The sequence below is a fragment of the Equus quagga genome, chromosome 12, assembly GCF_021613505.1.
Source record: "Equus quagga isolate Etosha38 chromosome 12, UCLA_HA_Equagga_1.0, whole genome shotgun sequence".
Taxonomy (NCBI): domain Eukaryota; kingdom Metazoa; phylum Chordata; class Mammalia; order Perissodactyla; family Equidae; genus Equus; species Equus quagga.
This window is the reverse complement of record NC_060278.1, coordinates 85,296,516-85,322,035: the sequence shown is the minus strand read 5'-3', so window position 1 is coordinate 85,322,035 and position 25,520 is coordinate 85,296,516. Positions and strand designations below refer to the sequence as shown.

At 56.5% G+C, this 25,520-nt stretch overlaps 2 protein-coding genes across 7 annotated transcripts in view; one reads left to right on the top strand and one right to left on the bottom strand.

Moving 5' to 3' along the window:
• Positions 1 to 15,908, top strand: part of NOL4L (nucleolar protein 4 like) — a 90,696-nt gene extending 74,788 nt beyond the window's left edge. Inside the window, exons 6-12 of one of the 3 annotated variants that reach the window (XR_006891208.1) lie at positions 2,578 to 2,855; positions 5,254 to 5,439; positions 5,517 to 5,708; positions 5,993 to 6,115; positions 6,609 to 6,810; positions 11,296 to 11,863; positions 11,968 to 15,908. Coding sequence is in view for 2 of the 3 variants with exons in the window: in XM_046679668.1 (XP_046535624.1) it covers positions 2,578 to 2,855; positions 5,254 to 5,439; positions 5,517 to 5,708; positions 5,993 to 6,115; positions 6,609 to 6,810; positions 11,296 to 11,516 (1,202 nt within the window). In the remaining variant the exon portion in view is untranslated. Of the gene's footprint in view, positions 1 to 2,577; positions 2,856 to 5,253; positions 5,440 to 5,516; positions 5,709 to 5,992; positions 6,116 to 6,550; positions 6,811 to 11,295 lie in introns of all 3 variants that reach the window. The other 2 variants (XM_046679668.1, XM_046679669.1) reach the window with 2 other exon arrangements.
• Positions 15,909 to 19,388: 3,480 nt separating this feature from the next.
• ASXL1 (ASXL transcriptional regulator 1) overlaps positions 19,389 to 25,520 on the bottom strand; it is an 85,225-nt gene continuing 79,093 nt past the window's right edge. For all 4 annotated transcript variants that reach the window (XM_046678748.1, XM_046678746.1, XM_046678749.1 and 1 more), the window contains 2 exons: positions 24,810 to 25,440; positions 19,389 to 24,279 (listed from right to left, as the gene is read on the bottom strand). In XM_046678748.1, coding sequence (XP_046534704.1) covers positions 21,370 to 24,279; positions 24,810 to 25,440 — 3,541 coding nt within the window. In that variant the 3' untranslated portion in view covers positions 19,389 to 21,369. The remainder of the gene's footprint in view (positions 24,280 to 24,809; positions 25,441 to 25,520) is intronic.

Sequence of the window (25,520 nt, the reverse complement as noted above, 5' to 3'; positions counted from 1 at the left end):
GGGGAGGCACAGGGCAAGGGGGTCCTTCCTCCTGGGAGAAAACCTGGTCGGGGAGGCAGGTGGTTGGGGTGCCACCTCTGGGCCCGTGCTGAGGGCAGTGATGGTTGGCTCCCTGTGTGCCAGGCGTAGTGCCCATTGACCCTCCTAGGAACCCCTCCTTCCAGAGGAGGAAGACATGGCCCTCCCAGGTCAAGGAAGTGGCCTGTTACAGGTGGTGCCGGGTGTGAAGTCACACCTGCAAGGTGGGCTAAGAATGGGCACCTGGTGGAGCTGAGAGGCGCTCAGACCAGGAGCCAGTATGTTGTCTGTCCAGCCTTGCAGCTCCTCGGTCCCAGCAGAGGCTCCTGAACCTCAGGTGTGGGGACTTCTCCAGGAACACGCCCTGCCCTGGTGGGAGGTGGGCAGCTCTCAGGACCGCCCCTGGGCCAGGTGCAGGAGGCATGAAGTATCCCTAGGAGGGGCTGGCACCTGCCAGGGTCGGGGCTGTGAGGCCCTCCTTCCTAGGGACAGCGGAGGAAGGAGGCCTGCTCTGAGGAGGCAGCGCTGAGCCAGGTTAACTAAAGTTTACTGAGCTGGAAGCAACAGGGCAGGCAGACAGCAGAGCCCAAGCAGAGGCCTGGAGAAGTGAGGTACAAGGGTGGCCAGTATAGTGGGACCTGGGCTGAGGGGAGGCTGCAGAGGTCATAGCACCAAGAACACACCGGGCAGAAGTCTGGACTCTTATTCAGTGGGCTGTGGGGAAGAGAAGAGTGGTGATTAGGCTGGTGCTGGAAGAGCGGGGCGTGGAGACAGGACTGTGACCAAGGGGAGCTGGTGTGCTGAAGAAGGTCAGCCAAGGAGGCTGGTTGGGGGTGGATGGAGGGAACAGCGTGGTTTGGCAAGTTGGAGGGCAGTTGGTGGCCCATTCATTTTCCTTGTGGTTCTGTACTGTGCTCTGTTGCCCCAGGAGGCTGGACCTTGGTGGTTGTCACTACTTCATTTCCCAGCCTGGGACCCCGCCAGCACGTAGTAGGTGCTCAGTAAATACTGCTGGGTAATTTGTTCATTTCACAAACATGTAGATTAGTCGCTGGAGATACTGTCAGAAGAAAACCAGACCTATCTGTGATAGAGGAAGAGGGGCTGGGCAGGGAGGTCCCAGAGGTAGGGCGGCCGCAGGCCTGGACTCTAGGGTGTAGCTGAGCAAAGGTGGAGCTGTGGGGCGGTTTCCGCAGAGCCTGGAGCTGCCCTGCAGGAGGATGGAGGGAGCGATGGCTGCCCAGAGGAAGAGGAGGAGAGGAGGAGAGGCGGCTTGGCCCAGGAGACCTGCGGCAGCCCGGCAGAGGGGGAGGGGTGCCGCTGCGCGAGGCCTTTCCCATCCCCCTCTGCCTAGGGCCCGGGCTGCTTGACGGGCAACCTGGCCCCGCCCCCGGGCAGGCGGGAGGCCAGCGATTGGTTGAGGCGCTAGAGCCGCTCGGTCGCCATGGGGACGCTCCGGAGGCGCGCGTGCCCAGTGCCCAGCACCAGGGACTAAATCTTCATAATCTGCCGACTGGGAGGTTGGGGGTGGGGTCGTGTGCGACCCTGGCCTGGGGGAAGGGGCTGCCTGGGATGCGGTCTGGGCTCCCTGTGGCCGCCCCTCCCCCAGCCGCTCTGGGTGCAGGTGCAGAACCGGCAACCACGCGGTACTCACCTGACAGTGACCTGGGGAGCTTGAGTGTGGCTTCAGCCTCTGCGCTCTCCGCTGATCAAGCAGGAGGCTGGGGCGGGGTGAGGGAGAGGGCCCTGGAATTTATCTGAAAATGTCTAGCCCCGGAGTTAAAGTTTGTCTTCCCGGATCCCCCAGGCAATGCTGTGCTCTCCGCAGCAGGGGGCGCCCTCGGCAGAGCTTTGTTGGACTGTCACCTCAGGAAAGCAGGATGGCCCATTGAGGTGCAGGAGGTGCAGACCCCAAACCCTGCAGCCTTGGCTCCCGGTGTCCAAGGCCACGTGGTCATGCACAGAGGGCAGATGGAGGGGTTGCCGTGTCTGTGCACAGGCTGCAGGATTGGGCTGGGCCTGCTTGCAGGAGGGAGCGGGTAAGGGGGGGGGGGGGGGTCACAATGGAGCCCTCCCTCCCTCCTCAGGCAATGGAAGGAGAGATTGGAGGGCCTGCTGTGGGCAGGGGGTTCTGTGGGGAGAGCGTCTGAAGGGACAAAGCAGTGGGGAGCCAGGCCCCTGGCAGGCAGCAGCCGGGTCGGACTTGAGGCCACAGCCGCTCACTCCAGACTGTCGAAGCCGGGCCTCTCATGAGCCTGGATGTGGCGTTTGTGGGTGTGGAGTGCAGGAGACCACCACACCCTGCCCACTCTGCGACCACTCCGCTCCTGATGGCCCCAGCTTCTGGCAGAGGGACCCTGCCCCCACCTGCGGCTAGGGCAGGGCTAGCATCTTGGAGCCTCTCAGGGGGACAGCAGTGCTCACCTCCAACACAGGGATGCTTGTGAGGGTGACACTGGGCAGGTACTCCCTGTCACTGCTGTGGCCACGATAGCCCGGGGGGGCTTGGGGCACAGCAGGTGCTGGGATGGGGCCTCACGCCCAGACCTCTTGTTCCAGACGACTCCTCCTCCGAGAGTGGCAGTGGCAATGGCTCCTCCACCCTGAACCCGTCCACGTCGAGCAGCACGCAGGGTGACCCTGCCTTCCCTGAGATGAATGGCAACGGCGCTGTGGCCCCCATGGACTTCACCGCCACCTCCGAGGATCAGCCCATTAACCTGTGCGACAAGCTCCCGCCGGGCACAGCACTTGGCACGCCTTCCTACCCCTCGGACAGCTGCGGCACGGACGGACTGCGGAGCCGCGTCAAGTACGGGGTGAAGACCACCCCTGAGGTGTGTGGGGCTGCAGGCCCCGCTGCGCCGCACGCCTGTTTCTTCCTGTACGCGTCAGGGTTGTGTGAGGCTGAGAGGAAATTGTATGTGCTCGGAGTTGTGACACCAAGTCCAGGGTGGTAGCCGTGGCTGCTGTGCTGTCACTTTCTTGGGGAGGCTCTGGAACGGGAGAGCACTCCGTGTGTCACCCTGAGCAAGGCCCTCACTCCTCTGAGCCTGTGTCCACATCTGAGGAGTGGGGTTGATGACCCCTGACTTAGTAGAGTTGGTGGGTGACGTGTGGCCTGTCCCCTTCCACCCCCAGAACAGAGTCTGCCACGAGTAACAGCAGAGAGTAGCCGCATTCAGCAGAGGCCCCGGGTCTCACGTTTCCTGGCTGCTCTGCATGCCTGTCCCCGTTTTACAGATGGTGCAGAAAAGGGTGAGGCCTTTGTGTGAGGCCACAGGCATATGGATGTGCGAAACTCAACAGAACAGGCTGATGGAGTGGGCGCGGGATGGGCAGGGCAGGCCCCCACCATCGGCACGCCCCTTGCTCTCTGGGGCCTCCCTCTCACTTCTGCAAGCTGCTGCTGGGCCCATGAACCCTCCTGGGAGCATTTTCCCCTGTCAGGGCTGGGGGCCAGAGGTGCCTTCTTGGAGCCCTGCTCCCTGGGCCGTTTTCTCTTCTGCAAGAGAGGTGGTGCCGGTGCTTGCCTCTGATGGCATGTCTCATGGGAGAGTTCGGTACAAATGGATGGGTGTTCAGTTGTTGGTATGTGTCTGAGCTCAGGCCATGGAGAGGTACTGGCCAGGGTCCGACCTTCCCCTCTTTGACTGGGTCCAAGAGGCAGGCATAGCTGCGTCCGCAGTGAGCCGACACTGGAGAGAGTAAGTTTGCCATCACGGCCTCAGGCCACGTGTGTGGGCCAAGGAAGTAAGATGGGAGTCTAAACGCCACCAACAGCCCATATCTTATAGGTTCTCTGTCTCTGTCTCCTCTGACCCTGGCAGAGGATTGGCTAGGGAGCAGCTTGGGAATGTGACTGGCCCAGGGCCCAGGAGGTCTTTTGACTTCCTTTGCAAGGCTGGCATGACCCAGCACGAGGCTGCAGGACCTGGGCATCCCTGCCCCTTTTACTTTCTTTCTAGTTTTATTGAGAATAGTTGACATACCTCACCTGCCCCTTTTAAAATGCCTATGTATGGATCAAGAGATGGGCACTAGGCCAGTGGCCCTGAGAAGGCTGACCCCCATGGGCACGGTCACAGGGTGGCAGCCACTGTGGGATCAGGCACCAGTCAATGTCCATCTTATCCGTTTGTTCACCAGGAAGAGCTGTGATCCCCTCTGGGCTGCCACGTGACCACATCACAGAGTGTGACCTGCTGCTCTTTGTTTCCTGGGCCTGACTGCTAGATGCCCGCCTCCTTGAGGGCAGAGAGGGTACCACCAGGACGCTGCTAGTCAGGATCCCAATGAGTGAAGTCAGGACTCACCAAAAGCACAAACTTCCTAAAAGGCAGATGACAGTGGTCCTCAGAGAACCTTCCTCAGAGAGCACATGTGCCCCGAGGGCAAGGGGCAGGAGATAGGGCAGGTGGGAACTGAGCCATAAAGGGTAACAGAGGTGGAGAGAAGTGGGGAAGTGCATTCCAAGGGGAGATGGGGGAAGGGGCTGTTCCAGGAGGCGCGCATGGGGCGGAGTAGAGGGCTGGGCCCTCTTCTCTGCTATAGGATGGGATGACTGCCCTGTGGGCCGGGCCTGAGCCCCTCTCCCCCTTTCTACACACTCAGTCTGCATTGGCACTCAGGGCATCATCCAGGGGGCAGTGGCAGACAGGAGAACCCCGGCCCCAGGAGCTTTGGGAAAGTGCTTTGCCTGATGGATCTGTCGCCTTGGCTGGTTCCCTCTCCCAGCCCATCTGTCCCTCCTCCCTGGCAGACAGCACACTTGCCACTTTTGTGACAGCTCAGGTGTCAACCCGGGGTTGCAGTCCCTTAGGTATCAGGGAGGAAAACCCCAAAGCCAGAACAGATCTCGGCACAACCAGAAGAGGTGGGCTGGTGGCGGGAACCCTTTCTGTGGCTGTCTTTCCCTCACACAATGTGGCAGGTGCTGGCACGGGCACCACTGTAGAGTAAACCGCCAACACCCCCCACTTAGTGCCTCTGGGGCACCGGGCCTCTGCATGCTGTCACGAGCAGGCCTTCCTACTGCTGCCCAGGGAGGGGGGTGGGAGCGTTGCTGTCCCATTTTACAGATGAAGCGGGAGGTGAAGGTGCCTTGCTCGGGCCGTGCAGCTGTGGCTTACATGGCAGCTGGGTATGCTCACCATCCCAGGCCCCAAGCTCGCCGTGGCCTGTTAGAGGCCAAAAGAGGGCCTGGCCTGACCTCTGTCACTGGCCTTCTCTCAGTCCCCCCCCTATAGCTCTGGGAGCTACGATTCCATCAAAACTGAGGTCAGTGGCTGCCCTGAGGACCTGACGGTGGGCCGGGCCCCCACAGCAGATGATGACGACGATGACCACGACGACCATGAGGACAATGACAAGATGAATGACTCTGAGGGCATGGACCCTGAGCGCCTCAAGGCCTTCAACGTGAGCGCCAGCAAGGGACGGGCGGGGCCGGGCGCACAGCCAGGGCCAGCCCTTCCCACAGCCCATGTCTCCCACAGATGTTTGTGCGGCTCTTTGTGGATGAGAATCTGGACCGCATGGTGCCCATCTCCAAGCAGCCCAAGGAGAAGATCCAGGCCATCATCGAGTCCTGCAGCCGGCAGTTCCCCGAGTTCCAGGAGCGGGCCCGCAAGCGCATTCGCACGTACCTCAAGTCCTGCCGTCGCATGAAGAAGAACGGCATGGAGATGGTGAGCCCCCTTCCCTATGCTCACCACTGACCTCCAGTGCACTCCTGGGATTCCTGGGCATCCTCTGGCCGGACACTTTAGCTCCCAGTGCCCCTGGAAGCAGGCACCGTGAGCCCTGTTTCACAGAGGAGGGAACTGAGGCCCAGAAAGATTGCACAGCTCCCTAGAAAACAGCGCCGGAGCCCAAACCCCAGCCCTGCACCACCCACCTCTGGGGCAGGGTCTCTGTGCAAGCCCAGGGCCCTGTAAGCCCAACACTGGCCCCCTCCCTGTTCTGCCTGCAGACCAGACCCACACCTCCCCACCTGACCTCGGCCATGGCAGAAAACATCCTGGCAGCTGCCTGTGAGAGCGAGACAAGAAAAGCAGCCAAAAGGATGCGCCTGGAGATCTACCAGTCCTCGCAGGTACTGCTCGCTGCCAGCCGCTGTCAGGGGTGTCCCTCCCGGGCAGGCAGGCAGGCTGGGGTGGGAGGGTGGTCATCAATCATTCCAAAGACACCCCGCTGGCCCGCCCAGCAGGGCAGAGGAGCAGGGAGGGTGGTCCTCGGACAGGGGGGCGGGGAGGGAGTCACCATAGGGAGAGCTGAGGGTAGGCGGGGAAAGTTGCATGATCACAAAGGCCCTGCAGACCTAGGGAGTCTGGACTTCATCCCAAGCTGGGAGGGCCCTGAGAGTGTTTACGGCTGAGCAGGAACAGCTCAACTCTGCCCCACAGAGAGATGAGCCGAGAGGGGAAGGTGCTGGGCAAGGCAACCAGGGACAAGGAGCAGAGAGTCCCACAGGTCACAGCGCTGGGTCTCAGGAACTCTGGGACCACAGCCTTCATCCACCTCCATCCAGGGACAGTGGTCGGGCCTCCTGCCCCTGTGGTTCCCCAGCGCCTCCCTCCCCTCTGCAGGACGAGCCCGTAGCCCTGGACAAGCAGCATTCCCGCGACTCCGCAGCCATCACCCACTCCACCTACTCACTGCCAGCCTCCTCCTACTCCCAGGACCCCGTGTACGTCAATGGCGGCCTCAACTACAGTTACCGCGGGTACGGGGCCTTGGGCAGCAACCTGCAGCCCCCTGCCTCCCTCCAGACAGGAAATCACAGTAACGGTGAGTGCGCGAGACCGGTGGGCGCTCTCGTCCCTCAGCAGTGCACCGCGGCCGTGGGACCCGGCGGGGCAGGTCAAGAAGTAGATGCCAGCAGGAAACGGGACTCCTTCGTGGCCCAGCGACCTCCCCCATCTCATAATTTAGCCAGTCCTTAGATGGGAAGGCAAGAGGGCTTCAGCTGGTTAGCACAAGCAGCTCCCACTCCTTCTCGCCTCTGAGGGCTCGCTCCCGGGCTCCTTTTGTGGCACTGCTGGGCCTCGCCCCACTTCGCTCCCCCATAGGCCGCTGGGAGCACTGAGTTTCAGCCAGGCCTGCACTCTGCCCGGGTGGCATCTTCCCCATAGCCTGTGTTACCCTCAGTGACCAAGGCGCAGCGAGATGGTTGCTGGCTCAGGTCACGCAGAGTGGGCCCCGGCCGCAGCTCGTGGCCTCACTTGTGAGGGGACGGTTCTTTCACCCACTGCGGCCTCAGCCTCCGCCCTGGCGGTGTGGAGCCCCCTATAGGTCACCGGGGGCAGTGGCTTGCTGTCTGTCTCCCGGCTCCACCCCTGTAAGCTGGGGACTCCCAAGGTGCTCCTGTCCCTCTTCCCGGGTGACTCTGGTACAGCCGGGCCACAGAGCAGTGCTGGAGAATCAGTCCCCAGAAAGACACAGATTCCCCTGTGGAGTTGGGTGCTGCCCTGAGTGGGGACTGGAGTGGTGACCTCCGGCCTGTTCACCCTGAGCCCGGGGTGGGCAGCAGCAGGGGAAGAGCGGGCTCCGACAGTGGGCCATAGCGGTGGCCTCGGGGAGCTGGCGGGGACGGGAGGTGACCTCAGGGCCTCCTGGGTCAGGCCCTTAGATATTGTTCTGTGTGCAGCGGGAGCCACACTCCTGTGCGGCACGTTTCTAAGCCGAGGAGGCCGTGAACGTGCCCCGTCTGCCCTTGTGGTGAGGAGACTTCACAGGGAGGCAGGAGGCAGGGGCAGTGTGCTGTAGGGTCATTCAGGGGCGAGAGGTGGAGCGAGCGTGATAGCAGCTTGCTGAGTGGGAAGGTGCTGCCCGCAGGCCAGGGCACCCTGGTTCTGGGTCTCTGCTGGACAGGCCTGAGAATTCCTCTCCAGCCCTCGTCCTTGTTCCTGGCCAGCGAGGGAGGGGGCTGGTCCCTACCCTTGGCAGAAACTCCAGGTACCCTCTGCTCACCTTGCCCCTATCACCTGAAAGTATGTGCAGGTCCCTGGAAGATTCCTCCCCAGGCTTAACTTCTCATCCCTTCCTAATGCCTCTTAACCTAAAATAAGAGGCTGCCTGGCCCTAATCCCCGAGGCTGAGGCCAGAGTGGCCAGCCACAGCGAGGGGGGAATGGCTGTCCCAGGCAGGCTGCTTTCCTTCCAGGAGGAAGTGCCATCTGCCAGCCCTACTGCATGAAGACAGGTCCCAGGGCAGGCAGGCTAGAACCCCTGTTGCACACAGGGAGTCTGGGGCCCCCTCCTTCCCAGGCAGCAGGCCAGGGTGCTGAGCCCCTTCTGAGCCATGTAGGTGGCCTGGCTCAGAGCTGCAGCTCGGCCCCTCCGAGGGCATTGGGCCTGCTGCACTCCCCACCCTGTTCACACCTGCAGAGAGCCTTGGAGGGAGGCCGCTGGCTCTGCCCCTGCACTGCCCGGGGTCTCGGTCTCCTGTCTGTGAGCAGGTTCCTGGTTCTGGAACCCTGGTTCCTTAGAGGTGGGTGGTGAGTCACTGAGGGAGAGATCAGCTCATTTACCTCCTCGTCTCAGGCAGTGTATGTCCTCTGAGCACTGGGTTTGAGTCCAGCCGTGGGAGGAAAATGACAGCAGTTGCGTGGCTGCAGGGACTGAGTCCCGCTGCCCTCCCCAGCAGCAGCCCTTTAAGTGATGCTCCAGTCAGTTCAGTGCCTTGGTTGGGCAGCTGCATGAGCGGCTCAGAGCTCCTCACGTGCTCATTAGGTTGTCCTCTGGAGATGCACATCAGCTTAGATAGGACGGGGCTCTGCCTGTCTTGCCTGGAGTACTGAGCAACTCGTGCCCACTCCTGTCCCTCCAGCAACCATCCGCCTGTAATCAGAACCTGAGGGAGGATGGCTCCAGATCAGATTGGCTGCAGGAAACAGGGACAGTCTCCTTTCTAGGCTGCTGCTACAACCCAGGAGAGACAGAAGGACAGCTCTGAACACAGGGGTGAAGAGGACAGACTTGGGGACTGAGGGAGGAAAGAGAGGAAGCCCAGGGCCGGCTCATACCAACTGTGGCAGGTGGCTCCAATCTTCCTCTGCCGTCCCCAAGCGTTGTCCAGAAGGGACCAGGAGCTGCCCCAGAGGGAACCAAACCTCCCCCCACCACACCCCCAGGTCCAGCCCATGAAGCATCCAGGAGACAGCAGAGGCACCCCTGCTCCCAGCGTGTCCCGGTAGCCCATTTGGCCACCACCATGGGAGTCAGCCACCTGCTTGGCTGCTGTTTCCAGCACTTCACAGCCCCATTCCTTCCTTCCGCGTTTCGTTTTAACAGACTTAACTGTTCCCTTGACTCTCAGTTCCAAGGATCTTCCTTAACAAGTTTCTAGGACCACCTTCTTGAAGTCCATGTTCTCTGGTTAGAGAGGAAATAACCCACGTGACAAATCGTCCCATCTCAGTTTCCAACTTCCTTCCTCATCCGGAGGCTGCACCAGCTCCCTTTTAGCAGCAGCCAAGTTTTCATAATTTCTCCCAAGATGTTACTTCTGATCTAGATGTCTCCAGTGACAAGAGCTTGTCCAACTCTCTTTAGAGCAGCCTAAAAATTGCCACTGTAGATGCAATCACGAGTGAAACCACTATCAGAACCCAGAGCGTGGTGGGGAGCTGGCTGATAATGGAGAGCAGCCCACACGCCCCGTAAAGTCACCTCTGCATCCGGGAGGTGGGGGAAGGCAGGCGGAGTTGGGTCAGAGAAGGCCTCCCTAACTAAGGAAGCCCAGGCTCCCACACCCCCGATCCTCTCTTCTTTGGCTGTCTTCTTGCTGAACACCTTGAAAGAATGCTTTTCAAATTCTAGGAGCTTCCATGTCTTCTGGGAGCCTATTCAGAAAGCCCCAAAGCCCTTTCCCAGTGGGCCTCCCGCAGGCTGAGGCGCCCTTACACTGACAGCCCCTGGCACGGCTCAGCCCCACAGTGGCCTCCTCGCATTGCAGATGAGGGGTCTGAGGCTCAGTGGAGCTGAAGAGCTGCCTGTGGGGTGGCACAGCAGGCCTCGTGTCCAGGCTCGCTGACTCCAAAGCCAGCTGTCCATGCTATAGAGCTGGTTGGGAAAGGCAGAGAGGAGACAGAGCCTGGTCCCCCCCCCCCCCCCCACCCCTGGAACGTTTCAGAAGACTCCAGGCTCTCTCCTTGCTGCCACCCACTGGGGGCAAAGGGGAGATGATTTCCCTAGACAGACCTCTGGGTCCCGTCTTGCCTGTTCTGACCCTCACGCACCTACCCCACATGCCCTCCTGTCCTGGTGTTAAGTGTTAACCTCACTTGGGCACAAAAGACCCCTTCAGAGTAAGGAGGATTCGAGGTGCTGCGGCGCACCAGAGAAGTCTGCACCCCTAGCACCCTCCTGCAGGTGGCCGGCCGGCACGGTGGGGCTGGTGTGGTGGCCCCAACGTCTTCCGCACAGCCCAGTGGGGCAGCCGGCCTCTTGTTCTCCTCCAGCTGGACAGAGTCCCTTCCTTGTCTGAGCACACGCATGGGTCTTTCTTTTCCTGAGCTTCTGGGGCTCCACTGTGGAGTCAGGGCTTTCTCTCCTGGGGGTGTCGGGCCCCTGCCTCCCTGCTGTGTCTGGAACACCCTCTCCTCTGACTGACAGCCGCCCTGTCAGGGGAGGACCCGCAGACACACCTGTGCCGTCCACCAGACACGCCAACAGCCTGTCTTACGGGCCTCGGCCCACACTTCCGTCAGGGACCACCAGTTCCCGTTCCAGCTCGGCTCACCAGGGTGAGGAGCATCTGGGAAGTTCCTTTGTCTTGCAGCCATCTCACCTGGAGACCAGAGCTGGGATGCGTGCCTGTCGGGGTGTGGGGGTGGGGGTCCTCATAAAGAAGCAAAGGTGTGATCAGTGCCAGGGAGCAAGGGTCGGAGCCCTGCTCTGCCTGACGTCAAAGCCCGTGCCCCTGTCCCACGCCACCCTGCCCTGCATGCAGAGCTGGGTGCACACGGTCGCAGTGTGCTCTTGGGCAAACCTCTCAACCTCCGGGCCTCAGCTGCTTCTACCTGTCACATAGTGACAGTAAGGTCCCCTTCTTTGCAGATCACCCTGGGGATAAACAGAGAACCCCACATCATCTGCTGGTACCAGACCCCATTCTAGGCACTAGGGTACAACCATCAAGACAGACAAGGGCCTCAGGCCCAAGTGCCTGCCCCACAGCAGGCCCCCTGGACAAAGTAAAGGATGACGGCAGCTCCCGGATGCCCTCCAAGGTGTCCGCTCCTCTCCTCACCTTCACTGTCCCTCTCCACAGGGCCCACAGACCTCAGCATGAAAGGCGGGGCCTCCAGCGCCTCCACCACGCCCACGCCCACGCCCTCCAGCAACAGCACCAGCAGGACCATGCCCACCGCCCAGCTCAGCCCCACGGAGATCAGTGCTGTGCGGCAGCTCATCGCCGGCTACCGAGAGTCCGCCGCCTTCCTGCTGCGCTCTGCAGATGAACTGGAAAACCTCATCTTACAGCAGAACTGACCCCAGCGGCACCTGGAGTGCACTACCCCAGGGAAGGAGGCTGTCCCCGCCCCGGGCCTGGCGTCCTGCCTCACCAGTTGGTACATTTTGTTTTTTGAAAGAGGTGGGATCCGAAAGAGCTGTTTCTAGCCACACTCCAAGCACCTGAGACTTTGGGCACAAGGACACTTTTTTTTGGAATCTCACCACACGGGTGCTCTGACCTGCTTGGAAGAGGCCATTGGGGCAGCTTTGGAAGGGCTGGGGCTCCCCTGACAAGGCACTGGGGCCACAGCTCCATTTAGAATCATCTTCGTGGACCCTGAAGTTAGAATCCCACCCCCAGATAATTACCTTTCAAGTCTTAGGTGAGCAGAATTGCATATTTATTGAGAAAAACAAAGTGGACCCTTTCTTCCTCTCCCCTTAGTAATTTATTTTTCTGAAAATGGATTCTTTTGTGTTTGTACAGATTGCCAGTCTGTGTCTGTCTGATCAGAAGGCTGTATCCCCGTGACTAACATTCCATATCACTACACTGGCGTGGGCTGGGGCCAGCGGGGCGGGGGTGCGGTGGGGCTGGCTGTCCCTCTGAGTGCCCAGCACTGCCAAGCAGGAGGACCTCACCCACAGCCACTGCAAAGCAAAGACAAACACAAACGGCTCCCCTCCCCGTCCCTCAGAAGCCCCAGTCCCACGGCCACCTGCGTTCTACCTCACACTCCAGCATGGGCTTTTCCACAATGTGCCCTGAGCCTGTACTGTTCTGAATGGCTGTCCCCCAGCTCCCCACACCATGTGTCTGCCCGGGAGGTAAGTCCAGATGGGTGGCGAGGAGCTGGAGCCCAAAGAGGACCTTGGCCCCGGCCCTCCCCGCTGCTCGACAGGACAGAGTACTGGGAGCTGGCAGCCCGGCAGCAGGGCCCTGCCCTCACCCCGCCCCCAGGGAGCCAGGTCTGAACACTTCTCTGCATGGGCCCAGGCCCCTCAGACACTTCCTGGGAAGGCCCCTTTCTTCAGGGTGAGCCCCCGGCTGTCAGGCAGCCACTGAACAGGAAAGGCAGCTGCCAGCTCCTGGGCAAACTGCGGTCCCCGTCCCCTGCCCCCATGGTTGGAGGAGAGGGGCTGTCAACAGAAGTGGAGAAGCCACTTGGGTTCTCCTAGGACCAGCCCTTCTTCCAGAGGGACGAGTCCTGGAAGAAACCCATAATCCCTGGAGTGTGAAAAAGGGCAAAAAGAAAAGGCTGGCCTGGTTCCTCCCTCCCCGACAGGCACTTCCTCTTGCTCAGTGCAATACCTACCAGTGCTGCTAAAACCAGGGATTCGCCCAGACCTCAGAAGGCCCACGGGGCCTCTCCATGCAACACTCCGTAGCCATGACAGCAGCTCTCTGCTGCCCGCCCCTGCCCAGAGCTGGCAGAAGCCCTCTGTTGCCTTTCCTCCCTCAGAGCAAAGAGGCCCCAGGGGAGCCAGGGCCAAGTGGACCCTCAGATCGAGAGCCACTAAACCCCAAAGCAGGCACCCCTTCCCAAACCAGCTTTTCTGCAGCCAACTGCCTCTCGGCACTGTGGCAGACCCCCTCAGGAGGGGCAGGGAGGGGGCTCCAGCATGGATTCTGGATCTATGACTGAGCTCTGGCTCCCGGATCCAGAAACTCCGAGCAGTAGGGTGCCCCACCCCGTGCTTACTTGTAGCCCCTAGAGGTTGGGGGTGGTCTTTTATCTCTCAAGTGGCCTCCAACACCCCACCCAGCCACGCCACCTCTGCCTTCCGTCTGACCAATCCCCAGGCCACTGGTCAGGGCCAGGACACCCGAGACTCCCCCTTAGCACAGCACAAGCTCCAGTGCCCAAGGCCTCTCCCACACCCAGCCATCCACATGTCCAGCCCCAACCTGCTCAGTACTACTCCCAGACCTTTGAATCTGTGTAAATATTTATTTTTTTGTGTGAACAATACTACAAAGTAATCAGAAGATCTTTTGCAAAATGTTACCCCAGGCAATTTGTGAAAATGTTAAAAACTGGCAGAGACAATCGCCGCCTTAGAATTCTTGATATCAATTGCTTACCATGTCATTTCTCCTCCTGGAGGCAGTACCCAAGCCAGGCACAAACGGTTTGCTTTTTTTGACAGACAGGAGAGACTGGGGAAGGGGCTCCCGCCACCACCCGCACAGGGGATTAGCTCTAAGAATCAGCATAAGCTATGGTTTGAAGTCACGCTTTTCTGAGTTCAGGCTGTCCACGCCGACCGCCTTCAGCTGGCCGTAGATCTGCGGTAAGAAGTTGACAGAGGAGGGCAGCGGACGCCAGTGGTAGAAGAGCCCTGGGCTTCCCCCAGCGGCCCCTCCAGCACAGGGAGCTCCGTCATGTTGACCTCACCTCTTGGGGGACTCCTTCCTGGTGAAGCTACACATGAAGCCCTGGTGATGGCAGATCAGGAGCGAGCTGCTGTGAGCAAACGGCATCCTTCAGTCCAGGAACTCGCTCTGTTTTGCGTTTAAAAGCAGCTTCCACCCGTCCCTCTCCTCCTGACCTGGAGAGCACCAAGCAGCCGGTTCTGCTGAACGCAGCTCGCCCCCGCCGGCCCACCCGCACCCCAGGGACTGCCTTCTCCCAAAGGGAACTTCCAGCGCACTGCCCCACAGCCACGTAAAATTCTCACGGAGGGCCTCAGGGCACAAATTAGTCATTTGGGATCCTAAATTAAAAAGGTAACGTGAGTGTCGACTACACCAGTTCCAGAGTCTTTGCAGGGGCTACTCCCCAAGAAGGGCAGTATCGGATGAGGATGGGAATTCGGTCTTAGCAGTGGATCATCTGGTCGACCAGGAATAGTGTAACCCATCTGAAATTCATTCTCCTGTCACCACTCATACAAACAGTTTATCCCCAAGGACACTTGAGGGGGAGGGGGACAGGCAGGGGTTAGGAAGGTTTTAGAGGTTTCAGACAGGTGGAACCCAGCCATCCAGATTCCCAAGGGCCACTTTGACTCCAGGGGTGGTTACAGGATCAACTACCAGTTCATTCTCAAAATGCTGCTTTGAACTCAGAGGGTTGATACTTTTAATTTGTAATTTTTTGTAAAACTTTTTACAAGATAGTAAAGTATTTCACCAGAATACCAGTTTCAATCCGTCCATGGTCTGATTTTTATATAATTTAGTGGTGCTTTAGAAACTTTGTTTTGTTGTTTCTGAGCTAAACAGCTCACTCCTTTTTTGCCTGTATCTACCTAAGACCAATGTGAACCTTTGTATTTTTGCTCCTAATTTTGGACTCAGTGAAAGTGTACTGTTTACATGTACAGATGCCCCAGTCCCCGTGTGTCCTGCAAGACTCGAGGGGAAGGTGCACCTCACTAAGCTCACCTGCTCAGCAAAGCCACAACACAGAAACCTCTCACTTTTTACCTGTTTCCACCTAAAAACAAAATCGAAAAAACTACACCACAGAGAACACAGATTTGCTAAAAACAAAACAAAACAAAACTTTCCTAAGCTCAGAAAAATCTCATGTGCGTGGCGGATGGCCCACATGCCTTTGTCCTGTGGTCCATTTAGAAGCAGGGGTCAGAACAGAGACGTCCCATGGCCGCTGGGGGGGGGGGGGGCACGGCATGGACGCATGAAGAGGGACAGCAGCGCTGCTCTGCAGAGCTGTGGGAGGGAGCCAGTCCTCCTGGCAGCCTGGGAGTGGGAAGGTGGCGATGACTCATGCAACCTTCAGGGTCAAGCCACCCAGGATTTAGGGACAACCCAAGACGTTGTCATTCCTCTGGCATAACTTAGACGTGTTTTGGACGAGCACGAGTTCCCCCTCTGAAAGGAGGCTTTAAGGCTTTCCCGTGCAGCTGGACAAGCAAATCTTCAGGATTCCCCTAGAGGCAGCCATTCATGAGGTATCACCTCTGGGGAGGGGCAGGGGGCTCCAGACGGTAAGCATGTGGCACTTAAGGCAAACAGTGGAGGGCACCAACTTTTAAAGGTGACTCTTTATTAATCAATGGCTTCACCTCTAAATTATATTTTTACAGATATGCACCTATGCAACTTAACGTGGCTCTTCTAAGCAGGTGAGGACTTCCTCCTCAATGCTCTATAAAAATTATTTGTGTTCTATATAGTGAGTTTTTCCAGTAAATGTGGCTTAATATTTTAATTCTTAGAATGTGTCTTCTCTATGTGATGCAACTAAATTCTGTTTTGTTTGTGGAATGACTAGCACAGGCCAACTCCCTCTGCCCTCACTTAACAAAAGACCAATGAGCTGTTAATCAAGCTGTATCTCCATGGTATTACTTGCTAAATGCACTGATTTCATAAGTATGTGGAATCCTTTTTCTTTTGAATCTGTATATCATATATAAGACTGAATCTACTTAATAAACACTGAATAACAAACTGAATGCTTTATTTCCACTTTGTCCTCTAAATAGCAGCACTGCCAGCTAGTTCTCTGCTTCCAAATCTAGTTTGGCACTGACATACCTTCCTACTAGTAGATTCCACTTTTCCTAGCCAGCAAGCTACACACAGAAGGTCCCCAGTAAACTTTCTTGAACAGGTGAACTTGCCATTTCTTTTGGCACCCAGCCCGTTAGAAAGGGAAGCAAAGGAACCTTCACTGGTCCCCGTCAGGCACCCAGCGCAGGCGTGCACCATGCTGAAATCTCGCAGTCTCCTTCCCAGCGAGGTGCCCTTGCCCCCACTGACGGATGAGGGAGCAAGGGCACAGTGGGCGCACCCCTCACCTAAATTAAGCCAGTGACCCAGCAAGGTCTGAAACGCAGCGGTGTCCCTGCAAACCACGCACCCTTCCCACTCCCCTCACCCCGGTGCCCAGCTCTTGAACGGACTGAGAGCAGACTTGCCCACCAGTCCCTCAGCGCTGGGTGGAGCATCCCTGGGCCCGCACCTTCTGTATTGGACAATGCCTTCCACTCAAAACCCCAGATCCCACCCTGAACGAAACAAAAGGGCTGCTTTTTCCAAAGGTTTACCTATGCACAGACTGTTTTTCATCCTACATGTATCTCTTAGGTTAAACTTTAAGGAAAACTTGCAGGAGTATGGCTGGGGACAAACCTGATCGTCACGAGTTTAAAAACAACTCTGTGTGAGTTAAAAGCATAAACATAAGTTTTACTGTTAAAATTGCATGTGTGTGTCTGTGTGTACACACACACAGAAACACATACCATATGGCAGCTGTTTTTTAAAACACTTATTTTTTGTAATGGCAGAAGAATCTTTTTAAAATGGAAATTCTGTGCAGTAGATAAAAGGAGAGGAGCCAACAGTTTGAAGCCACTGCACTGAGGGGGTACACCCCGGCTAAGACTCCTAAGGATGGTAGCAAGCACAGTCAGAGCAGAAGATGGCACCTCGGTGCCTCACCTTTGCACGTACATGGAGGGAGGACCGAGGGCAGCAAATCCTCAGTAATACCATGAAAGTGCCTGTCCTACCGGAACTACTGCTGCTGAGAACCACTAAGGGGCCTTTAAAACCCCACAAGCTGGGGCGACATATCCAGAACCCAGACCTACGGCACGCCAACCACCCCGCTGACCCGGAAGGCACTTACCTCCTGAGGAAGGCTCGTGGCTCCGTGGGAGCACTGAGATCCGAGAAGAATCACTGAGGGCAGAGCAGTGCTACTGGATCCCAGTCCAGCTTCTTTAAACGGGGCTCCAGACCACTGTTGTCAACAGCGTACAGCAGAACATCAAATGGGAATGCCCCATGGAACAGTAATCCGAAATTTACTCGGCGACAAGACAGGGGACCCTCGCTTCACTCAACGAAGGCAAGGGGAGAGCATGCAGGTCACTGCGTTTTTTAAAGTAATTTAAAATGCACGAGGGTAGCTTAGCAGGTACAGGAAACCTAAGAGGAATCCTTTGCAAAGTCATCTCTCCCCCCTTTGATCTTGTGTATCAACCCAGGTTTTATTAGACACATTATCAGTCAGGGGGCTCTTAAATGAGGGGCCCGGCCACCTAGGGAGCTCGTGAACTCTCTGGAATAGTACACACAACTTTGTGTGCACATGCATTCCTAGCGGGAGAGGGTCCAGAACTTCCATCAGGCTCTCAAAGGAGCCTGCGTTCCCTGACAGGTTAAGAGCCACTGCAATGACAGCTGTCTTTCCGTTACTCTATTTTCCCTACAGAGCTTTTGTCTACACCTTTTGGTAGTTAGAGATGTTCATTCCAGGCTTTCAAATTGATGCACAGAGACAAGAGGAAGCATGGAGCACAGTCAACGTTTGGTTTCATGTTAATCCCCAAGGTCACAAAGCCCAGCCTCTCCATCACTTTAAACAGCGCCCACACAAAAGGGCAACACGGCCTGTGCCACCTCCTCCTCTCAGGGCACGGGGCAGGCAGACGCTTTGGTCCCCCAAGGCCCATGATGGATGCGGGCTACTGTACTGCACACACACACACACCCCTCCCCCCTGACAAGCAGGGTCTGACTTCCTCAAGAGCAGGCTGGACATAAAACAAATTAACGTTACCTCGCCAGGCCAGTAGGGTAACACTCTTTCTGTATTCTGAATCATTAGGGTTCCTTGTCCTTTGGACCACGAATAAGATAAGCCTCCCCTGCCAAGCACTCAGTCTCTAAACACAGGACTGTGGACTCAACAACTGCAGCATGAGGCCAAAGCCAGACGTCCACTTAGAACCCACACCGCCCCTGAGCACGGCAGTGAGGCCCCCATCTGGGGCCTCCCTCTCGGGTGAGGGTCAAGCAGATGGCAGGAGCCCTACAGATTGTCCGGGCCTGGTGCAAGCTAACAGTCTGCAGTACTTCCTACGTGCCAGACACTGACAACTTTAGGAAGCAGGAACCACTATCCTCACTCAGAGACAGGAAGGTTGGCAGAGGCCGAGTAACTTGCCCCGAGCAGAGCTGGTGGGCAGCACGGCCTGTACTAACCCACTGCCCATCCCACTCCCGATGAGACACAGCGGGCAATGCCAGCTTCCAACCCTGGGCTCTAATGCATGCTAAGCTCCTGCACAAAGTGGGCAAACGGATGCCGTGACACAGAGACACAAGTACACATCACCCCCCACACAGCCACCTACCCATAATTCCTCCAACTGCACTTCTATCAAACAGCAGCACCACAAAACCGCAGCCTGAACTGTCCCAAAAAGTTTTCCACCACATATAAGTCTATTTTCTCTAACTCACAGAAAACAAATTAATGGATACATACTTCAATTAACCTTTACTTCCTATCATTTGTTTTTTTCACTTTTGGCGTATTTATACACTAAGATAGTTCCTGATAAGCACAAAACCATATATTTAAGTACTCCAGATAAGTCTGAGGACTTGAACCAAGCAGTTAACCCCTGCAGCCTCCATCCACTCAGCCTCGCTCGAGTAGCAGCACGCCCCACTTGTGCTGACACCTCCCTCGCTGCTGCCCGCCGCCACGCAGGGAGGTGCTCGTGTGACAGCCTTTCAAGGTGGGCACCGGCCACCCACCCCCTACAGAGCATCAGCTGCTGGGAATCTGTGCAGCCATCTCAGTCTGTGAGGCGGTGGGATGAGCAGCTCTGGAGGGACGTCACAGCTCACAACTTTGGTTCACAAGGGGGAAAGCACCCGCACGGCTTTCACTAGCTTTCTGCTTCCAGTCACAGTGGGAAGTTCACCAAACCATGCACAGACTAACAACTAGCGATACTGACAAGTTGTGCCTTTAGGACGAACCTCACGAAAGAGCTCCACAGACAGAGCATTAGTTGCAGAGGCGACGTGAAATGAGCTGGCACTGCTCCTTCAGCGCAGCTTCTGCCCACCAACTTGACCTGCCTTCCCACCCCAGCGGGGCGGCCACAGAAGATGACTGAGACCACAAGTGCAGGTTGTACAGATTTATTTTTCCAATACCACAAGAGACATACAAGAGCAGTGCTTTCCCTGGCAGCCCCACGGACCAGACCAGTTTCAAACTGTGCCCTAGAGTGGCCACAAAGGTCACAGCAGAAGGAAGAAGAGGATCAAACAGGCTTGGGCCTCTGCTCCCCGTCTTTGGTAAACAGACTCTGAAAGTTGACAACTTGGACTCGGCCAATACCACACTTAAATCACCACATCATTGCCAACTTCTCACGCATGCTTCAGGTGACAGAAACGCCACACTGGATGAAATGGGGGGGAAAGAAGGCCTTTCAGATGATATCAGACTTGCTGAAGTCATATTAACTTTATACTTCATACAGAAGCACTCACACAGGGAGATCTAACTAAACAGGGAGGACTCAACTGCAACGGTCGAGGCAGGAAGCAGGGTGAGGGAAGACAACCGTGGAGACAGCGATTTGCTGGAAATGTGTTGGGAGAGAGGCAGGAAGCAGGCATGGCTGTTTCTTCTCCAGCCTGCTGTCAAAGGTATGTCAAAAGGAGCCCTATGGCGCCAGGAAAGCATGGTCCCAGGTATTGCTGACAAGCGGTGACCCTGGAGCCAGGTCTGGAAGGGCCACCTAGGGGCTGCCCAGGGCACTCACCGTTGAATCCAGAAGCACTTAACACTGGTGGTGGTGATTTGTCACATATGACAGTGAGCAGCCAGTGGAGGTTGGAGGAGGAGAGATGTGACGAGCAAGACGCATTTGCTCAGAAGCGTGCGGGCGGGCTGAATGTGGCTCTGCGGGCTGCAGCAGGTCCACCAGGTGTCCCGTGACAGGGCACCGGGCCAACCTGGCAGATCACAAGTCAATCGTTCCACCCTCATGTCGAGTGGAGACACGCAGTGGCTCTGACACAGGTGAAGAGAAGTCAATCACACCACTTTAATGCAATGATGCCGAGGACATAAAATAAGAGACGCTCATGTTCTCTGTACAATACATCCATTTACAGAATTGGCGAGTACTGTGTACAACATATAAATACATGATAAAACATTAGAGGTGCATAGAGCATACTTACAGAAGCCAAAAAGTTCACTTTATACATCCAAGGATAGAGTTAAAAATATAAAAATAAGAAACACACACTGCTTTGAAATGTAAAATGACTTTCACATACACAGGTGCGTACACAGGGAGATGCCCACTCCCATAGAGTCCAAAGTGATGGAGAGTGTGTCAAGCAGAAGAATTCACCTGCCAAACGTCTGGACATCTGACTTATAAGGTCTACAGATAGCATTTTAAGAGGAAGGACGACCCTATGCCCGACCCCACTGTCCAAGCAGATCTATCCACGGTTCCAAAAGCTCCTGTGCGCCAGCAGACTGTACCGAGACAGGAGTCCCAAATTTGCTTCAGCAACAGAACCAAAGGTCAAACTGGCTCCGTCAACTGGCAAATGACTGAACTGTGACCCTGAGGTCAGCAGGTGCTTGAGCCCCCTGGTGGGCACTGCTGGGAGTAACTTTAACCTTGGCTGGCTTCTTCCCCATCAACTCTCCAGACAGAGTAGAAGGAAAGATGGCAGGGAGGGCACCAGGGGGCCAGTGGAAGACTGACATTTCTACTCAGTTCAGGTAGGTTAGTTCCCTTGGTAGAGAACACAACCTTCTTCAGTTTCAAGTCCCTCTGGGTGTCAGGCAGGCTCCCCACCACGCCACACCAGACTGTCTGTCTGAGAGCTCGGGCTGGCCGGCCGGCCTTGGGCAGCCCAACAAGTTGCCCTGCAGAAAACCCTTCCAGCGAGACCAGAAGGGTGAGTAAGTGACAGAGGGGCTTTAGCACTATGAATTTTAAGGAGAAGCAAGAGTGCTCCCGCCTAGAGAGACAGTCTGTTATATCAACGATATTCTGTATACAGATTTAAGGTCAATCATTATCAAAATACACACACTAAATATACAACTTTTCCCATGGCCATAATTTATTATCTCACCACAAGGCACAATACACAGAGCTTTGAGGGTCCAATACAGTCATCGTGACAGAATGCACCACAGCCCTGGCACATGATCATGGCTTTCAGGCTGCACGCACACTGGAGCGAGATGCTTTCCACCGTGCTGCTGTCGGTGAACATTTGTAAGGAGAGTGATGCACTGTGGCTCGCACCAAAGTTTGCTTTGTGGCTCAGCTGCACCACACTTCCAGCAAGGCCTCTGGGAAAGGCGGGGGAGCTGGAGGGATAATTAAAGCTGGTGGAGCTTAGCTGGAGTTTGGAAAGCTTTCCATAAAATGCCTGTTTGATGTTGAGTTGGGAGGGGATGGAAGAAGGCTCCAGAGGCTGACTGAGCCCTTTCCCAGGCTCTCGGGGTAATTTCCAGAAGGGCAGGTCAAGGACAAAGGGCATCCCTTGCAAGTGATCCACCAGCTCTCGAGTACCAGGCCCAGCTGCATTTCTGTTCTCTGCATTCGCCTTGAGAGGGCTCCCCCCAAAAGTCTTCTCGCTCTTGACGCTGCCAACAGAGGCCGGCGGTGGCTTCGGAACCCAGTCTTCCCTGGCCGTCTGTACCCCACCAGACACGGAGTTTTTGCTTGGCCCCAACTTCCTACTAGGAAAACCGGGAGGGGCATCGGTTGGCAGTGCCGTTGGTTCCACAGGCCTGGGGCACTGAGGCACTGCAGCCCCATTCCCAGAGCCGAAGAGCTTCTTCCCTTGGCCTCCAGCACTGTTCTGATCACCCAGGGCCCGGCCTGTCTGGTCCGGACCCAAGGAGATCACATTTGGAGATGAGAAAGGGGCTCCCGAGGTAGTGAGATTTCCTGGACTTTTGCCTGGGGCGGTACTTGAATTACCGCACTGGGGCAGGTCACCGGCTTCCTTCTGATCTTCGAAACTACAGGGAGAGAAGCGCTCTTTGGACTCTACTTCCACTCTCCCAGAGGCAGCTGTTGGATTTGTCACTGGACACAAGGAGTCTAAACTTGGGACTGTCTTGGAAATCTTTTGGGGTGCTCCAGGAGCCTGCGCGGGCTCCAGCCTGGCAAGACCAGTGCTTGCTTCACGGCTCTCAGGCAGGAGCGGCTCCTTCAAAGCTCTTAAAGAACTGGGGCTGCTCCTGCCAACCACGCAACTGCTTTTCCCAGGATCTTGCAAAGGTCCCATCCCCAAGGAGCCACTGTAGCTCTGCTCTTTCGTAAGTGGGAGTCGTGGGGGTTCGGGTCTGCTGCCACCGAGAGCTGGAGGAAGAACCTTCTCTAGGGGCAAGCTGCCCTGCAGCAACTTCATCACGAGTGGGTTGGTGACCTCAACTGAGGACTCAGGCCTGCCCAGTGACACAGGCCGTGGCTGGTACTCGGTACTGGCTAGCAGCAGGGAGTCTGGGATCTTTGGGGGGACTGCACAGACGCGAGACACCCAACTCTGAGAAGCAACCATCCCTTCTGTCCTTGTAACCAGATTCGGGTCACCATCCACCTTGGAGAGTGAGGCAGAGCAGTCCCAACCGTGTTTCTCATCCTTGTCCACCACCAAGGATCTCTTCATCACTGTGGCTTCACTAGTGTCGGCCTCACTGCTGTCCTCAGAGAGAAGGCCTTCAAAGTCAGAGGCTGTGTCTGTGGACTCGCTGTGAGGACTCAGTGCTTCAGCGTCTCCATTGATTTTCAGCTTTTCAACTTCCACCTGTTTGCAGATGCTGCCAGTGCTGTCGATGCCCCCTCGAGACAGCACCGTCCAGAGTGAAGGAAAGTCGGCAGGGAGATCTAGACCCCCCTCAGCTGTCAACTCCTCAGGCGACGCAGGAAGGAGGGGAGCAGCATTCCCCCACTCTTCTCCCGCATGGGGCTCAACAGCTGGGATGTTTCCTCTGGAGCTGAGTCCAGGCTGTCCCGCCGCCTCGTCGTTTGACAGGCTAGGCCTCCAAGGGGCAGCACCATCGGAGGCAGGAGCCTCGCTTTTCAAGTTTTCTTCTCTAGTAGCACTTTCCCTCACGGGTAGGCATGAGTCACCAAGTCCTAATTCGTCATCAAATTGTCTGTCCTGCAGGCAACCAGCCAATGACGATTCAGGGGTGGAACTGGGGGTCATATTCACAGGATCCTTCATGGTGGGATTACTGTCTAAAACCTGGCCAGTTCCTTCTTCTAATACAACATCCCTCGCTAGAGACTGAATAGGACCATTCTCTGGGGGAACAGTGGGTCCTCGCTCCTCATTATTCCTTTTACAGGACGTGGTACCAGACTCACATTCAGTTCTAACATCCAGAGGCAACGCAGGTTGCTCAACTAATCTCTCAGGTGCTGGAGTTTTGGAGGATAGTGGGGGTAAAGCCTGGCATGGCTGGTCCCCAGTGGGAGCAACGGGGAGCTGGGAGGCATCTTCCAGCACACTTGTGAGGACATCTGGAACCCTCTGTAGTGTGCAGCTCTCCTCCTTTTTGAGAGAAGCCAGGTCCTCTCTCCTGGCTCTGGATACGGCAGTTCCAGCCTGGGTATGCTCCCCGTTCAGAGGACAAGGCGGCAGTAGTTGTGCTCGCTGTAGATCTGACGCACACTCTCCAGGAGTGCTTGGGGCTCCTCTGGACTTAGGGTGGCCACAGGCCTCACCACCATCACCACTGCTGCTGCCTCTGCCACCTCCCTCATCGGTGGCCCCGCCGCCACCTCCACCCGGGCCACCCCCCCCTCCGATGGCAGTGGCAGCCTCCTCTCGATGGCAGTGGTGGCCTCTCGCCCCTCGGACCTGCAGAGCACGGGCTTTAATGTCTGCGAGGGTCCTGGCGCCAGTCCAGCCCCGGCAGGAGGACTCCGTGATGGGGACGATGCGGGGGCATATCTGGTAAGTGGGCTGACCTTTAACCACCCAGGGTGGTTTGATACGTGAAAGTTGAATCTGCAAGAGAAGAATCAGAAAACAGTTTTAATTGACTGGGTGACCTGACCTAGGAACTGAAAAGCTAAATTGGGACTCTAGTAGCTTAGGGGTTATGGCCTAGAGAATCAAATCATTTTCTTTAAAAATGAAATAATCACAGTAAAATGGCTGTCCACAGCACCACATCACTCTAAGATTCTGCTCAAGGGCTGTTCCATGCCACATTTCTAAATTTAATTTCGGGTGGGACTGTGTTAGTCACTACACAAAGAATCTAACACCACCTAATAAAAGATTTAAAAATCCCAAAGGATTTTGACCTCTAGAGATAATTTCAACAGAGTGAACAAAACAAGTGAGGAAGAACAGAACTTCATCCCCTGATCGTCAAGTCCGTCTCAAGAACGGCTCTCTTGAGGAAGGCTCTGCACTCCCACACAATTAACACAAGGGCCCAGGGCCTTCTGTCCTGCGAGCGTCTCCACAAATCTCCTGACCCTCACAAGGAACCTGGCCCCAGGGCAGCCAGGGATCAAACAGTGTCCTACCCGGATTGGCGGGACTTTGGGCTCCTCTTTGGTGGGCTGTGGCTTTTCGGTGTGAACACTTTCAATTGTGTTACGAAAGGACTGACGATCTTCAAGCCGGGGCTTCTTTTCGGGAAAGGATGCAGAGGCTGCCTGCTCAAAGGATTTCCTCTTCTGATCCTTGGGTTCCTGGTCCACAGTCTCCTGAGGCAAGCTGGGAATCCTGTCTAGAGATGCAGAGGCACGTGCCAGGTCATCTGGATTGGTCTGGATCCGAGAAGCCACAGGTTCCGCTGGGAATTCGGGACTCTCTGGGTTTGATGCTGTAGATGTGCCTGGCCTGTGGGGACTGCCCACCCCTGCTGAGTCGGTCTTCGCCTCCCCGTCCTTGAAGAGGGGCGTGTCTGGTGCCACAGACTGTGTGTCTTTAGCAATCCCTGCTTGTTCTGGCTCCTGTTTTTTGTACAGATTCCTTCTGGCTCTGGTTCGGAGATCTGGCCGAGAGCGTTTCTTGAAATGCCCATCTCGCTGCCGAGTGGCTGGACCACGCTGTGCCCGTGCTGATTCTCCTGGGACATGCAAGTCACTCTTGATTTCAGCCTCCTCCTGGCCCACATTCTGCTGCAACGACTCTTCTTTGGTCAAACCCAATCTGCAAACCAAACTCACACCATCAGTTACAGGGCAGAGAGCATGTCGGTCTCATTTTTTTGAATAATAAATACACACCCA